This window comes from Spea bombifrons, chromosome 7 (assembly GCF_027358695.1).
Source record: "Spea bombifrons isolate aSpeBom1 chromosome 7, aSpeBom1.2.pri, whole genome shotgun sequence".
Lineage (NCBI taxonomy): Eukaryota > Metazoa > Chordata > Amphibia > Anura > Pelobatidae > Spea > Spea bombifrons.
In genome coordinates, this window is record NC_071093.1 from 1,591,619 (window position 1) to 1,608,082 (window position 16,464).

The window sequence follows — 16,464 nt, forward strand, 5'->3', positions numbered from 1 at the left end:
TTTAATGATCGAGGAGGCTGCTTCACACTTAAGGCTTCTTGCTGCAAATTGACCTTTGCAACAGTCAAACAAATGTCTGTGGAAGTAATATCCGCAGAAGGAAGTCAAAGCTCACCAAAGCAAAGCGATTGGACTCAGCGGTGTACTTATTCCTGACAGCCACAGAGTATACGGTGCAAGAGAGTTTACTGGAAAATTATCTGCAACAAAGAGAGCATCATGACGAATCGCACGGGCCGGGCGTCTCATCGTTACACAATATATACCTATATTAAAAAAAGGATATCCTTACGTTAAAACGCAAACGTTACAGAGACTTTATATATGTTACTATATGCCGCTGCTACAACTGGCTTGCCTTGTGCTGTTACAATGTATCACGTCATGCTTTTGCAATGCATTCAGATATAGGCTGCAGGATTGTCAAATTAAAATATATTTTTATATTATATAGCTATATAAACAATTCTATAATGTATTATTTAAAAATAAATGAATAAATAAAAGCCATATAGTGATTTGGTTATATTATATGCAGAGGGTAATTTATAAATTAACCCCTTAATGACAAAGCCCGTACATGTACGGCCTCAAAATGCATTGTTTTCAATGGGTTTTGGGACCGCCCATTGTCCTTAAGGGGTTAAAACCTTAATCTCAATCAGGTCTATTTATTTAGCAACCTTGTAAGGAATGTTGCATTTATTGTTGTTATTATTATTATTATTATTATTGTTATTATTTATTGATTGATTTCTATAAGCGCCATCATAGTCCACAGCGCAGTACAATAGAATTGGTACATTGTGTTTCTTTTTATTATAAGCAGGTATTCAGCTCCTCCGACTTATCCTCATTATGGGTCACCAACATATGAGAAATAGAGAAAAGCTGAAAGTTACAAATCACAGCAATATGTTTCAGACCTTTATTAAACCTGCAGGGATTTTCTAAGTGGTTGTGGACTGGAAGGTGTTGTGTGGCTTCCTTGGAGAACACAAGGTTGTGGGTCTGGGGTGGTGTTTGCAGAAGGCAGCAAATGATGAGATTCTCCCTTTTTTTTTTTTTTTTTTAAATTCTGAGCTTATTCCTTCCCAGGCAGCATCAGAAGCAGAGCCTGCAGAGGGAGAGCAGACACTTGGCTGCTCCAAGGAATGCAGGAGGTGCATCTGGGCTGTGGGAGGAGAGCTCAGTGTTTGGCTATAAGGAGCTGTCCAGCAGCTTGGAGCTGATTCTTCTCTCTGATGCTTTGCTCTGTGCATCTCTCCCTCTCTCTCCCTCTCTCTCTCTCTCCCTCTCTCTCTCTCTCTCTCTCTCTCTTTAGCTCTCTCTCTCTCTCTCTCTCTCTTTAGCTCTCTCTCTTTGGATCTGTTTCTTTAAGGAGCTGGAGGATGTCTGCAGCTCATATTGGAGTACCTGGATGCTGCTTGTGAGAGTGCTGGGGGATCTGAGAAGCCAGCATCACACACACAGGGCAGTCTAAAGACACAAGGAATATTCACCCTTCCAACCTCTGTGACACAAAGCGATTTATACTGAACAACAAATACAATGGATTTGGATGCAAAATTGCTCGTGGCTTTGATATTTCTGTTTTCCTCTACATGGCATTTGGGATCAACAGCTGGGAACTGTAAGTAACCCTCTCCGGTGCATGCAGGTAGCAATGCATAGTGGTACAGGGTATCTTGCACAGGGCTGGGGTATAAAGTTGAACTGATGGATACTTTCCACCAAAACGCTTAGTGGTTTTTAACCTCTTGTGTGGTTAGCAGAACAATGCATTTCCCCTCTCAACTGTCCCTCTAAGGGTTAACAGCCTCTCCAGAATTTGAAGTTTATATCCCTGCATCCAGAGTATTTTCTTCTGTAAAACAGCTAATGCTGAGAGATGTCTTTCTGTCTCTCTCTCTCTGCAGCTTATTCTGCTGTTGTAGCAAACCCAGTATACAAATTAACTCTTTCTTACCATGATAGGACGTATAGTTCTATACAATGATTCAGAAGCTGGTGACATTGTTTCGTTTGTATGAAAGGTTCCAGAAGGTGTCTGCATATGTGGAGCAGCATTAATGAAACTACCAATACCCTGCTTGGGCATGTGCCCTGCTGTATGTGAGCCCATCAGCCCAAGAAAACACCCTTTACACATACAATGTATAGCCTATAATATTGTTACCAATATAAAACCTTATCAATATGTATGGCAGGTATACACCATGCACAGGAGCCTTTAGTTGGTCTTTAAAGCCTCAGATTGGTCCTTAAGATGATTTCATAGCCAAGAAGGAAACATTATCATGTCTTATGATTTAGAATAATTGTCTCTGTCCTTGTGAAACACTAGATGTAACAATGTATGTATTATATATAATGAGTGCATCCCACTCCTGGAAGTTGAGTAAGTGGATGAAACCCTTGTAATCCTAGAGTCAGAATGTATTATGATTGTGGAGGCAAATCCATGATCCCAGTATAAGGTTTTCATAAGGTTTCATCCATGAGTACTGAGTACAGAACCTTTTCAATGCGCAAATATGTGAACGAGATCATTGTACAACAGAGATGGCAAACTGATTCATTAATAGGGGCAACAGCTTATTCTATTTATTTTATTGTTTTTTTTGTTATGGAAATGTTGTTATATTCCCATTGAGTTTTCATTCTTCAGCATCCATACTGAACATTAGTCTCCTTTTGGCAATCAAAGGTGTTATTTATATTTAAGTGACATAGAGTGATATTTATTAATGTTATGTATGTAACAATATACAACCATGAACATTCTATATTTTAATAGTAATTTTGAGCCTTGAAAGAGAATTTGAGCCATTTTTGAGGCTGCAGTGTGTCACCTCTAACACTAGAGGTCAGTGTTGCTCTTTTGCTGTTTTTTTTTATTATTGTACATTAAAATTTCTCAATATTTCACATTCTGGATAAAGTATCAACAACAGAGAAAAACAAAAGCTTTTAATTTACTGTGAGAAAGTATTCAGTGTGACATGATATAATTATACTGATGGATATAACCATTGACACTTGTACAATGTAGCAATATATTATAAATATTAATACAAACATATTCATATTATAGAACAATACAAATATGTGAAACATTGCTTTCTACGTGATCTGTTGAACGACTCCTTTTTTTTTCTTTCTTTCTTTTTTTTTTTTTACACATTTCTTGTGAAAATGTGATGCCTAAATTATCATTTTTATTTGTCATGAAGGTAATTACTCTAGAAATCATCCAGAAGAGCATCACCCTTTGAATAATTCATTATACTTTGTTTCTCCCATACAGCTGTGCTTTTAATTCCAGATGGGCAGCTACAGTGTAGGTGGTGCAGGGGGGGGAAAAGCCCATTATTTCATAAAATGTATTAATTGACTCTGGTCTACAACAGTACTTCAATGTTCAAATGTTCCCACTTAGCAGAGAAAGCTGTGTATTAGAGCGAGCAGTGGGAGGTGGTAATAGGTTAGTATAATGCAGAGTGTAAATATTTGACTGCGTGCGTCCAGAATAAAATCCCATGTTATGCATCATTGTCATATAGTTGGGTAACGCAATCACACCGGTGCGCACCGCATTCTGCTCTAAAACATTAGGAACATTAGGAGTCAGTTTTGTAGAAATGTTTCTCCAGAATGCAAACCTAAATTCCCTCACTGCATTAGCCTCTGCCACTCTTGCTGGGTAGCTGTTCCACTTATCTACTACTGTATTTTTATTTGACAAATGTTACAACGTCAACATTTACAGAGATCTCACTGTTTTTTGTTGGATAATATTATAATAAAATATTATTATATATGGAAATTATATATTACATATAAGTATACATATATTAAAATCTATTATAAAATATATATATTATTATTATTATTACTGTTATTATTATTGATTCTGATATCTTTCCTGTGAAATCTAAGCTACTGCTTATTGATTAATAAGAATTCTCAGATATGTATATTTTCTATATGATACTGGAGGGGGGGTCAGGAGGGAACCCTGGTATTTAAACCCACAGATAACTATTTTGTTGGTCTTGAGAAAAAATGTGTAATCACTTTGTAGGAACTTTAAGTCACAGAATGATTATAGCAGAGATCCCTCTGTGTTACTGTCAACGGAATAATATTCTTTGTGCAATGAGACTCATTGTGAAGGCAAATACGTGTCAGATATGTGTCAGGGATTTATTTTATGTCATCGCTAGATACTGAGTTTTCACTTGACTGGGAGGGTGGTGGATAAGTGGGACAGCCTCCCAGCAGAGGTGGTAGAGGGTAATACAGTGAGGGTATTAAACATGCATGGGATGGACATACGGCTCCTGAATCTAAGACGAGACCAACGACTGATTAAGGTTTGAGTCTTTACAGCAGGAGAAACGGGCAACAAGAGAGATCATATAGGGCTGATCTTCAGTGTTTCTGTTTCTATGCATGGTGCATACATCATAGCACTCTAGAGTTCCACTAAATGAATAGTTTCAATGACATCATACTATAGAATCAGTACCTTGGAAGATGAAGACTTTTTCTTCGCCTTGATCATCCCAAGAACACAACTAGACGTCTGCCCCGTTATAGGTTTGGTGATGCTCTGGTGTCCGATTTGTAACAAACTAAGTAATATTTATTGGATTTTAAAAAACCCCCACATTAAACGACCCATTAAGGGTCACATTAGGTCTGTTTGTAATAAAACCACGTTTACAAACCAATTATAACCGCGCATCATCTCGTCGACAGCAACTTAGATATTAATAGCCAATAATCAACGGAACGAGCCGGGAGTCACCGCACCCAGAACCCTCACCGACGGCTCGCTGACCGGTTACTTTGTATTTAACGACCAAATGGAATGTTTTTCTGTTCAAGGTAGTTGGTGGGCAGACAAAAACTCAGCATAAGTGGTTTGGGTCAATAATCTGTCTTTTCTGTTAATTAAAATATTTGATACATAATTATAAGCCTCTCAAACACTCGGTAAGAGGATGAATTAAAATAAAAGCTATTTGTATGTCTATCAAAAACATCTCAACATTTTTATTTTGGATGCGGCGCTGCGGATGTTCAGGCAATAGCGATCCGTTACCGCTTTACTTTTATATACAACTGTCCAAGAATGATACGTCTTTATATATGTGGTCGGAATGGGAATTGGCGGCCGTGTTGGGATGGGCTTACAGAGAAGGTCCAATCAGAGTGCAGTTGCTGCGATCTGATTGGACACTGTCCGCAGTGAGATTGAGTGTTGGGCTTTTGTAGATTGACGTCTCTTTAGCTGAAGAATAATGTTTGAGGAAGGTCTGTAAGGGGAGAGGGAGAGAGAGGGAGAGTTAGAGAGGGAGGGGAAGAGGGAGAGGGGGAGTGAGAGAGAGGGAGGGGGAGAATGGTGGAACAATATGTCATCGCACAAAAAGTAATAAGCAAAAACATTTTTAAGATTGTAGTTTTGACAACGAACACATGCACATGCACAAACTGCCAAGTATATATGTAGGCGACACTCTATAGGATGATGATGGATGTGTATGCCCGGTCTTATACTAAACCTCATTTTGTACCAGCAACCATGGCCCCCATCCGACGGGGTACAGCCAGTACATATGTATAGGCCCTGGGCACCCCCTTCATTGGACCGCTTCCCAGGACCGGATCCTTATAGCCCTTTACTGGCATTGAATTTTGTTTGCCCCATAGCCAACGTGGGGCAGCTGGAAGAGCATGGTTGCATGGGGCATGGGGGGGGGCTTTGTGTACTGGGCCCCAAGACTGGCATCGCTGCTCAAAGGAGACAACAGACAAATCTTGGAATTTACGTTCTTCTGAAGTGTTTCCACGAGCGGTTCAGGATTAGCGGGTGTAAATATTTTGGCAGCAGCTTAGGACCCTCAGGAAGTCTTCCCAGAGAAGACCCCCATTGCCTCACGGCATAATAAACACGCGTGATGTTGACGGAACCGCTATAAGCTCTTTTGCCTGGAAAAACATGTGGATGGTGGGTTTACTGTTCCTCCTGGTTAATCCACCCATGGTTTTTCTTTTGGTTCCAAACAGAAGACAAAGGAACGTCGAGCTACAATATTTTTTTCACGGCCAGTCGTACAAAATATGAAAGCTGGTAGTTTTAATGAATCCGAAAGTAATTCTTGGAAACCTTTCTATCAATTATTCATCATCTCTTATCAGTTTCTTCTCAGATGAAGCCCTTGTAAAGTTCAGGAGTTTAAATATTCTAATTTTACGCATGTTCTGGGTACGATTATCAAGCACACTCTGTGACTTCGCCGTGTTTAATTCTTTAGGGAGAGAGCGGTTGCGTTAACATTCAATCTTGTCTCTTGTTAAATATACATAGGATTTTACATTTATGTATAAAATGACCTTAATAATATATCGTTGTTTTAAATGATATTAGTTGGATTTTGGAACGATAAAAGGGCTTGGCTAAAATATACTTTTATGTATAATAGGGCAAAATTTTTATATTATAGTAAAACCGACTTTCCCTCTCACAAAAAAGTCGTATGTATGAATTTCTAAAAGCAGCAGAGAATGGTCGGTTACCATGGTGATTGCTTGATAATTACCAACCGGCTTCAGAATCGTCCCAGATAAATACAGCCATTGGTTTTCTCCAAGTTACACACAGAAGAAGCCCAGAACCAAAACGCAAGACAAAAAGAACCAACGACCCTAGGCATATGTTTGTTTTTTTTAAGCCCCGAGATTTTGGGATATACACAAAGGTCAGCGGGAGGACGATATTGCCCACATGGGAAGGTCCACTTAGAACATCATTAGAGGCAGAGATCGACCCATAAGGGCCACCTGGACTCCTTTTAGGAGACTCGATTCCACCATGGCCATTTCAGTGATTCCAAAATTCCCCAAACTTACTTGATCTCAAGCCGTTGAGACCTTAGCCAAAAGCCTGAGAAGCAAACTGGACACCCTTAGAGGTCTCTTTCACTTTCACCCTCCCAGGCTCTTGCCGGTGGGGTGTAGTTGACATGCTTGTACACAGCAAGGTAGCCTACATCTAGAATAACATTTACAGTTGGGTTGAACCCCAAAAGATTCCCCCATGGGGACAAACCTCAAAGAGGTATAAAAACAACTCAACTGAAGCCCCTGAAGGCTAAAAAGTACACCTGGGGTTGTTGGTTCCTTTTGTGGGAAGGAAATGTGCCTCTTATTTGCCTCCTGGACTCCCCTTGTGAATGGGATCAGACTGATATGTTGAGATTTTTCCTCTGTAATGTAAAGTGAGCAAAAACCGAAGACATTCCCCGGGGGGCTATTAAGTTGCTGTCCGTTGGTCTTGGTTGAGTCGTCATTATACCTCTTTGTATGCAATTTGCCCTAGTGGGTTCGCCGGAAGTGTAAAGGCGAGTCTACACGTTGACCTCCTTTTTTCCACTGGCACCAAGAAGGAATCCAGTTGATATTGATGAGGCCTGTGAAGACCAAAACATATGTTGGCTTTTTGGCTACGTTCAAATCGGCCCCTTTGAGAGAGGGAAGGCTGGGAAAGCTTGAATCTTGAAGGTGGTTTTGGAGCACCCAGATCTGGATACAAGTAACCATGAGGGTAATACCTCGGGACCCTTCCGAGCACATCTTGTTTTTATCTGTCAGTAACCCCAACTTTTACGCTTGGTATGCACTGCCGACATGTTTGGTTTTAGACTGCAGGATTAAACCAGTATATTGATAATTTTCCTTTTGTAATGACGTAATAAGGCAAGGCTATTAAGTTGCCGGCTGTTCTCGGTTGAGTTGCTCTCTTCTTTTCATGCAATATAATATTTGAGATATTCGACCAGACATTTTCTGCCAAGTTTCCGTCAAACTGTTAAGCATTTTTACGACCGAGGTTTCATCTTAAATGAATTTTTTTTTTGTTACAAGAGATCTAACATTTGTTATTCCACCACTGCTGACGATCTTAAAATAATAGGATTTAGTAAGTTCCGCGTGAGCTATAAAGACCTGTAAATCCCACTGGGTTGCACCTACAACCTTTGAACAATGCAAGGTGTTTTGGAAGCTCTAAATATCATTATAGAAGAACCTGTCACGTTACCCTCTATGATTTACAGCAAACACCTGGCAACTTGTTATTTTTGAGGAATTGTACGAATAGTCGAGCATTACGAAAATTAAATTAACAATTTAATAAGTGTTATTGTCAGAAGATAAAATAATTGTATCAATTTGTAACAATTAAGGATTCACAAATAGTTGAAAGCTAGAATTGCACCTAATTGTGTTAAACAGGAACACAAGCATTCAAAATCTTCATGTTTTGTAGCTGAGGTTCTTGGTGAATTCTATAAGAAGAGTTTTGCCTTCTTCAGGCTTCTTTTTTCTGTATATTCTGCCCAGATGAAACCGTAATGGGTAAATATAATCTTTACTAGAACCAAATAAAAAAGATGTTTGCAAGGTAAATCTGTCTTTCCCAAATTACCATTTACCTTGTTTAGGAAGTGCTGTCTTTCTTTGGGATGGAATAGAAGGCAGCCCCTCTTTCCTCCTCTGATGCCCCTCACATTATTTCTGATGAGTTACGCAATATTACAAAGCACCAATTAATGGGTGTTGGATGTTGGGTGTTGAGTGTATGAGTTTATGGGTACATGGGTGTATGTGTGTATGTGTGTGTGAGTGTATGGGTGTTTGGGTGTATGGGTGTATGGGTGTATGGGTGTGTGAGTGTCTGGGTGTGTGAGTGTATGGGCGTGTGAGTGTATGGGTGTGTGAGTGTATGGGTGTATGAGTGTATGGGCGTGTGAGTGTATGGGTGTATGAGTGTATGGGTGTATGGGCGTGTGAGTGTATGGGTGTATGAGTGTATGGGTGTATGGGTGTATGAGTGTATGGGCGTGTGAGTGTATGGGTGTATGAGTGTATGGGTGTATGGGCGTGTGAGTGTATGGGTGTATGAGTGTATGGGTGTATGGGTGTATGAGTGTATGGGTGTTTGGGTGTATGGGTGTATGGGTGTATGGGTGTATGGGTGTATGAGTGTATGGGTGTGTGGGTGTATGAGTGTATGGGTGTATGAGTGTATGGGTGTATGAGTGTATGGGTGTTTGGGTGTATGAGTGTATGGGTGTATGGGTGTATGAGTGTATGGGTGTATGGGTGTATGAGTGTATGGGTGTATGGGTATATGGGTGTATGGGTGTGTGAGTGTATGAGTGTATGGGTGTATGGGTGTATGGGTGTGTGAGTGTATGAGTGTATGGGTGTATGGGTGTATGAGTGTATGGGTGTATGGGTATATGGGTGTGTGAGTGTATGGGTGTTTGGGTGTATGGGTGTGTGAGTGTATGGGTGTTTGGGTGTATGGGTGTGTGAGTGTATGGGTGTTTGGGTGTATGGGTGTGTGAGTGTATGGGTGTATGGGTGTACGGGTGTGTGAGTGTATGGGTGTTTGGGTGTATGGGTGTGTGAGTGTATGGGTGTACAGCAAGGGGTATTAGTAGCAAGAAAAGGGAGTTGGTTCTGTCAAATTACAGATCTCGGTTTAGAGCTCACTTAGAGTATTGGGGGCAGGTTTGGAGACCCCATCTCAATAAGAAAATTGACGTTCTGGAGAGAGCTCAAAGGAGGGCGACTAAAATCGGGAATTGTTTACGGAATTGAAACGGCATCTTTCCTGCAAGCAGCTACTTTAGTGAATAGACTCAGAATAGATAACAGGGAAAAGGTGCTTCATATTTGCTGAATAAACATTTTGAAGATTGCAGACTAGAGATTTGATATCCACAGGACGTGAAAGCAGAAAAGATAAAAGTCTCCCAATATCTGTTATTACTGAATTCATTCCGGAATGTCTGTTTGCGAGACGTCCGCCTCGGAATCCGGATCTTGTACAAATCAGACACAGAGAGACAAACACATCTCAATAATACAAAGGAAGGTTTGAGCTAATCTTAGTTCGCTGTCATGTCAGCCGGCTTTTCGGCAGCTTTGATTACCACCTAACTATATTTCAGAAGCCTCACCTGTCTGGCTTGTTCGGTACTTGTAGCTATTGATATTTTTACAGATGGAATCGTGTCAGCGCATGTCAAAGAAATGTGATTACGGAGCAAGAAACTTTGTTCACGCAAATCCAAACTCCGGAAAACGGCAGGAAGATGATTTCTGGCAGGAAACGGAGTTTTTGTAAAACGTTGGAACTTGTTTGCGCTCAAGAACGTTACAGCGACGCAAGCGGGCAAGAAATAGGTCAATCTCGGTTTTGACCATTTTTGAGATTAATAGGGTTGGTCGTTGATCAGAGTTGGGTGAAAAATTCAAATTTTTTTTAAACGTATTTTTTTAGCCATTTCTCCCTCGGACTGTTTGAAATATTGGACATATTATTATTATTATTATTATTATTATTATTATTTTTAATTTAATTTTATATTTATTCATGTATTTCATAAATATACACAGTGTCTCCATTGTGGCTTCAGTCTGGGAAGATAGATGTATATGATAATATTTTATTTTTATGCAATAACATTTTTTTTTTTTACTGCTACAACGAAGGACCAATATTTTTTGCTTTTTTTTTAGTTAAATTCAGGATTACCGTCTTTGCAAAGACTTTTTTTTTAAAATTTAGTAAGTCTTTAAGGCTTTGCATAACTTGAATAGCTGGCAAAAAAAATATCACAAAATGGTAAATTCAGTTTATTGAGTTGTTTAACATTTTTAAGAAGAACCTCCATCGAGTTAATACAAATTTCTAACTTTGGCCAAAGAACATTTATAGTTTAATCCAACGCGACGCCCGAGGCTCATTTCTATTTAATACGTAGACCTCACACTTGTAGTTTCCAGCTTTCCAGCCAAAATTCTGTGCTAGAACTTTGTTTTCTTGAGCAATAAGGAACCATTGTTTGGAATAATCACAAGTAAAGCAGTTTCCATTTTTGACAATAACAAGATTTGGAGTACGGAGAGACGCGATTATGAGAACTATTATTCCTAAGAGCTTTAATGAAGTTGCCATTAGCTTAAAACGCCTTGAAGAGCGTCTTAAAAACGCCTTGTGTTGGGAGCTCTGAGTATTTGAAAAGTTGCCATTCAAAAGGCTCTCTGGGGAAAACAATTTTAAAAGCATTATGTAACGCGCGAATGGGCTTTTTGGAATAAAAAGAAAAACATGGGAAATCAATCTACGGTAATTTCCAAATCATTTCTAGAATAATGGCAAACATTGCCAAAAAAAGAATGTTTTTTTACGCATTAGAAAGAGCACGGTACTGCCAGTCATTAAGACAATTTCTTAATAAAATATTCTTTTTGGGGGTCATTAACACTCCTGACAATAATCCTATACTGGGGTGATTTTCTCGTGGCCCCCTCGTTGTAGAAGCTAGAATTATTCTGTGAATTATTTACCAACCAGTTCTGTGGGGCATGCTGTATTGCGTAACTGTGCACGAGATAAGTATGTTATATATCATATGTAGAGGACAGTGTAAGATCATTTTATATAAAATAAACCCAACACAATACAAAATGAAACATGAATAAAAGGAAAAGCTGATGTACGGGTAATAAAGTCAAGAATGGATTCCACTCGAGCCTAAGCAAAGAGACAGACTAGGTTATATGACCTTTATATGTTCTTTATGACTTTGGAGTCCACAGTATGTATATGGTCATATATAATTTAGATTGTTTTAGATCTTCTGTACATATATTCTGGCTCCTCCTAAACATACACAATATGGACAAAAGTATTGGGACACCTGACTATTACACCAAAGGGGACTTTTATGACATCACCTTCTAAGTACATAGACATTAAGACAGAGGTATTGTCCAAAATGTCTTGGTTTGTCCCCTTCAGCATCGGACAATGTCATTTTTCCAATTTTGTGGCCCCAGATCAAAGTTCCTTTTTTTTTTTTAATGCTCAGATGTCCAAATACTTTTGTCCACATAGTGTTCTTTTCTATGGTAATGTTGAAACAGCTGCAGCCACCAGGAACAGAATTAGGAGACCCCAATGACAAGATGTCAGGTAGCCCCCCACTAACGCTGAGGAGAAGCAGATCAATCGTAACGATATTATAAAGTAGAATATAGTTGGCTTAAGAAAATCCTCCTGAGGCCGTGTATCGAAACAATGTATCGATATAAATACTGCCCATTAAATCCAGAAGACGAGTAAAAGTAGCCGACAATGCAGGGCTAGACTTTAAATCATTCAGACCTCCAGAATTATCTGACTATAAAGCTTCGATTCCATTAAAATATCACTTGGCACAACTCAGTGTGAATGTTTGGTTATATTTGTTGCTGGAAAATGCTGCAGGCAGAGCCCCGATTCCTTCTGCATCTCAGCGATGGAGCTTTCTGAAGCCGATGCCTGGAAGATATTGATTAAGGATTGCCAAGTATCCAGACAGCATGAGAACTCACGTTCCTCAGATGAAAGTCTAACGAAGCACATTTCTAGTGCGATAATGAAGATGTAATATGAGATGCCTCGGAAGTCAACTCCACCACTCCCCACAAACAGCTGTTCTTTTCAATGACAGGAAGACCCCACTCATACTTGACCATCTGGTCTTCTTCTGTGGACACCACGGTGGTCTATAGACTGCTAAAAATTAAACTGACCTGTGCGCCCCTCCACTTATGGCATCACTATTTCTACAATGTTATCTGTATTTATTATTTGGTATGAAAACCAACCTACCTCAACTTAGCCTTATGAGTGTACTAGGGAAATCTCAGTGTTTGCCCCTGATTCTCAGGGTTTTTACCCCAGTCTCGGGGTGAATGGGTAGATTTTCGGGTCACACAGCCAACTCCTTCATATTCTCCTCTGACTTAATGATATCTGAGCATCCCTATTGGTGCTTTTCTCCTTGTTATATCACAGATGGAATCCCTGCTTGAATACAGGTGACTCCATTCAGAACAACTCATCATTTCCATAAGGACCATTGTGAGAACCTTTTGCTTGCCATGAATTAGCGAGTCGCTGCGATAAAGTATTTTGTAATAGGTTATAGAGGGGTAATTTTGGGGTCAGGTCATTTAAACAATTAAACTGCAACAAAACAAACCGATTTCGATTCAGTAAATGTTTAAAAAAGAATATTATTAAAAACAACCACAAAAACATTTACAAAACATTTTCTATATGATTCTCTTCCCCGCGTCGCTTGGTATCGAGAACTGAGTGAGAATTTCCATTGTTCATAAAAAACCTCGTTGGTCTCCATACTGGTTGTTTAACTGTTTATTTGAATTGAAGAATCCTTCGCTCGTTTATTCTCATTCTGACACCTAATAGACAGAGTTCCGGAACCCTGCGCCTCTCCAAAACCATAATGACGTCTAAAAATAATTCCACAATATATTCCAAAGAGTCTGCAGGCATTTTTTATATATTTTTAAAATATATTTGTCAATTTATTTGATTTATTTTAACAGCCTTGTTGCATTACCATAGACACATTGATTTATTTAGTATTTATGAACTTTCTAATGAGATTTTTTTTTTTAAATACCCTTTTTTTGGTCTTCATGAGAAAGCGAGAGGTTCAGGGGGCTGCTTGTTTGAAACCTGGTTTGTTACAAGGGGCACTTAGGTTGTCATTATGGGTCATTAGGATCTCTGCTATGTCTTGGAAGGAGTAACATTGTTGCGTCGTGTAAATTAACCCTTAATAAAATCCCAGAGTTGGGGGAAAAACTTGCGCTCAAATGCTAAAAATAGTGGAAAATTCAACTTTCTGCTCCTTCAAGAACATTTGCTGAAAAAAAAAAAAAAAAATCCTACTCATGGTCGGTGACATCACATGCGTGGTGGCATTTATGTCATGATTCACTTGACGCTTTAGGAAGCGGAGTCGTCGCTTGCATCGTGATATCCGGATATCTGAAGTTCTTACTTTACTTCTGCGTTCCAAACTTTAAATGAAAAGTCACAAAGTCACAAAGTTATAGCAAATAATCCACTGGGAAGAACGTTTCACTCTCCGTCTCCTCTGCTGTTGACTTAATAAAACGCAGTAGGGCAGGACTCGGTTAGAGTTCACCTGCTGAGTTAATATCTCACTGTATTTGACAGCTTCTCAAGTAAACTCTGGAGGAACTTTTTTTTTATTAGATACTTCCTTTCGGCAATTTTTCGATAGTAGTAGCTGACTTTACCGGTGGGCCTCTGAAACAAAGAGATTGTTAACTGTCTCAAAGACCTTCTCTGAGAGGGGGGTAGATAAGTGAAACAGCCTCCCAGCAGAGGTGGTAGAGGGTAACACAGTGAGGGTATTAAACATGCATGGGATAGACATACGGCTCCCGAATCTATTTCGATTCCCCTTTCTTTGTGTTTTTTTCGGCTTTGGAGCGTTCTTTGGTAATAAATGTCTGAAGGGATCCAATTGGCTCTGTTTATTACTTCGCAAATCACGAAAGTCAAGGAGACGAGGACTTTGGCTCGCATGTTGAATAAATGGGATTTTGATGATACTTCTAATATCAATTCAGTTTCTTCATTAACACAGAAGGCTTTGCGGGCCGCGTTACTCCAGAATGGTAATTTAATCCGCTCCTAATTTTTCATACTGCACCAGCCTATTAACTCTGGGAAGGAGACGGAAGAAGTGGAGAATTTACCTCGCAGACAGGGCTCCTTCGCAGAATACTCACGAAATTCCAGCTTCCATATCTTTTAAGGAAATTCTGCCAGACTACAGACGTTCGTCTGTCCACTGAGTATTACTTATTGATTTATACAGCGCCATCATATTCTATAGCGATGTATGGGAATTTCGGCACCCCTACGCCCCATTTTCCTTCCCCAAAAAAGAACCTGCAAAAAAAGAGTTTAGAAATTGATAAAGTGGGGAAAAATGGGGAAAACACAATAAGAATGGGAAGGGGAGCCAGGTTGAGATGCCCCACCAATACCCGGACTCTATACTCCCACAACATTGTGTCATTGGTCCCCCAGTGCCGTTATAATTTGAATTGTTGACTGGCGGACCTGGCGAAGTCACGTTCTCCTTAATTATTAGTGCTGGAGACCTTGGTCTTCTAAATGTTGGGGGTGATTTGCCTTGGCAGGATCTGTTGCATTTTCTTTAAGTAAACTATTCATTTTTTTAGACTGTTTGGTTAAAAAAGCATTTGTTTCTGTAACACAAAGTGTTGATTGAGTTCTACTCAATGCGTATGGATGGGTCGACCCCCCAATTAGTCGACTTATAATGGAGAGGTAAACTTAAGCAATGACCCCGTACCTTAGCTTCCATGTTTTGCTGGCGTTCAGAATGAAACGTATCTCTAGAATGCACCTCTCGTTATTTTTCTCTAGTTCTAAGCTTGTTTGTTGGTTTTCTGCCTCGCCGTCCCCGAATGTCACAACGCACGGCATCGACCACCTAATGGATCCATAGGCAATTGTCTCCGCTTTTGCAATCCTGATCATTATTACCGCTATCCCCAATCTGCCGGCGCTCAAACAAACGCAATCCCGCCGGCAGGTTTTGTTTCAAACTCTCCAGCGAAGACGTAAACCTTGACAGGTGGCAGAAACCTTCAATGAGCGATCGTCTCGCTTTTCATTAATGCGGCTGAAAAGCCCACAGCTGGGGAAAAAAAAATAATTATCCTTTCACTGAAAGCTGAAGAAACGGCACAGAAATATCAAAATGTCATCAACCCTACTGGGTTAATTTCAATTATCCGGCCCGTGTGTGCGGTTTGATAATGGATGTAGTGACGGCGGTGAGGAATCCCCATGGGGATGTTGAGCTGGGTGTAGACAGTATTGTTTTGGGGTAGAATGATCTGCCGGTGAATAATCATTATCCGTGTGTGAAAATGAGGAGAAGTCCTTAAGGTTTCAGTATAAAACAAAAGTCTAGAGTGCAAGCTCTTTGAACAAGGCCCTCCTTTTCCACATTTTATTGGGTAGATGTGATTTGGGTTATGTCTGTACCTAGGACCCCTCTGGGTTTGACCTGGGGTCTCCGGGTAAAGGGCTGCTTCCCCTGGTCTCTGAGTCGCTCTCCTCGTTTTCCGATCATTGCTTGACCGCGCCTCCACTATCCAGTTTTTCTCCCACTCTTAGCCAATGTAATGCTCTCTTATAAATAATAATAATAATAATAATGACAACATGACAAATCAATCAAATCAAATTAATGGCTGCTCCATGATTACATGTTGTACAGCGGCGCAGAATATGACGGTGCTGTAAAAATGAATAAATAGCAAATATTATATTTTTTATGCTTGTTAATGAAGCTTTTTTTCTGCCGCTTTTCTATGTTGTAGGTCGCATCACATATTAGGAAACAGATAATAAAAGAGGGGCATCAGGGGAGGAGAGAAGGGTACAGAGAAGGAAAGAGGGGTACAGGGAGGAAAGAGGGGCATCAAGGGATAAAAGAGGGGTACAGG

At 39.9% G+C, this 16,464-nt stretch overlaps 1 protein-coding gene across 1 annotated transcript in view; it reads left to right on the forward strand.

The window, feature by feature from the left end:
* Positions 1 to 1,472: 1,472 nt before the first annotated feature.
* The window catches only part of CNTNAP5 (contactin associated protein family member 5), a 123,160-nt gene continuing 108,168 nt past the window's right edge, over positions 1,473 to 16,464 (forward strand). Inside the window, exon 1 of the mRNA XM_053472217.1 lies at positions 1,473 to 1,633. Coding sequence (XP_053328192.1) covers positions 1,552 to 1,633 — 82 coding nt within the window. The 5' untranslated portion in view covers positions 1,473 to 1,551. The remainder of the gene's footprint in view (positions 1,634 to 16,464) is intronic.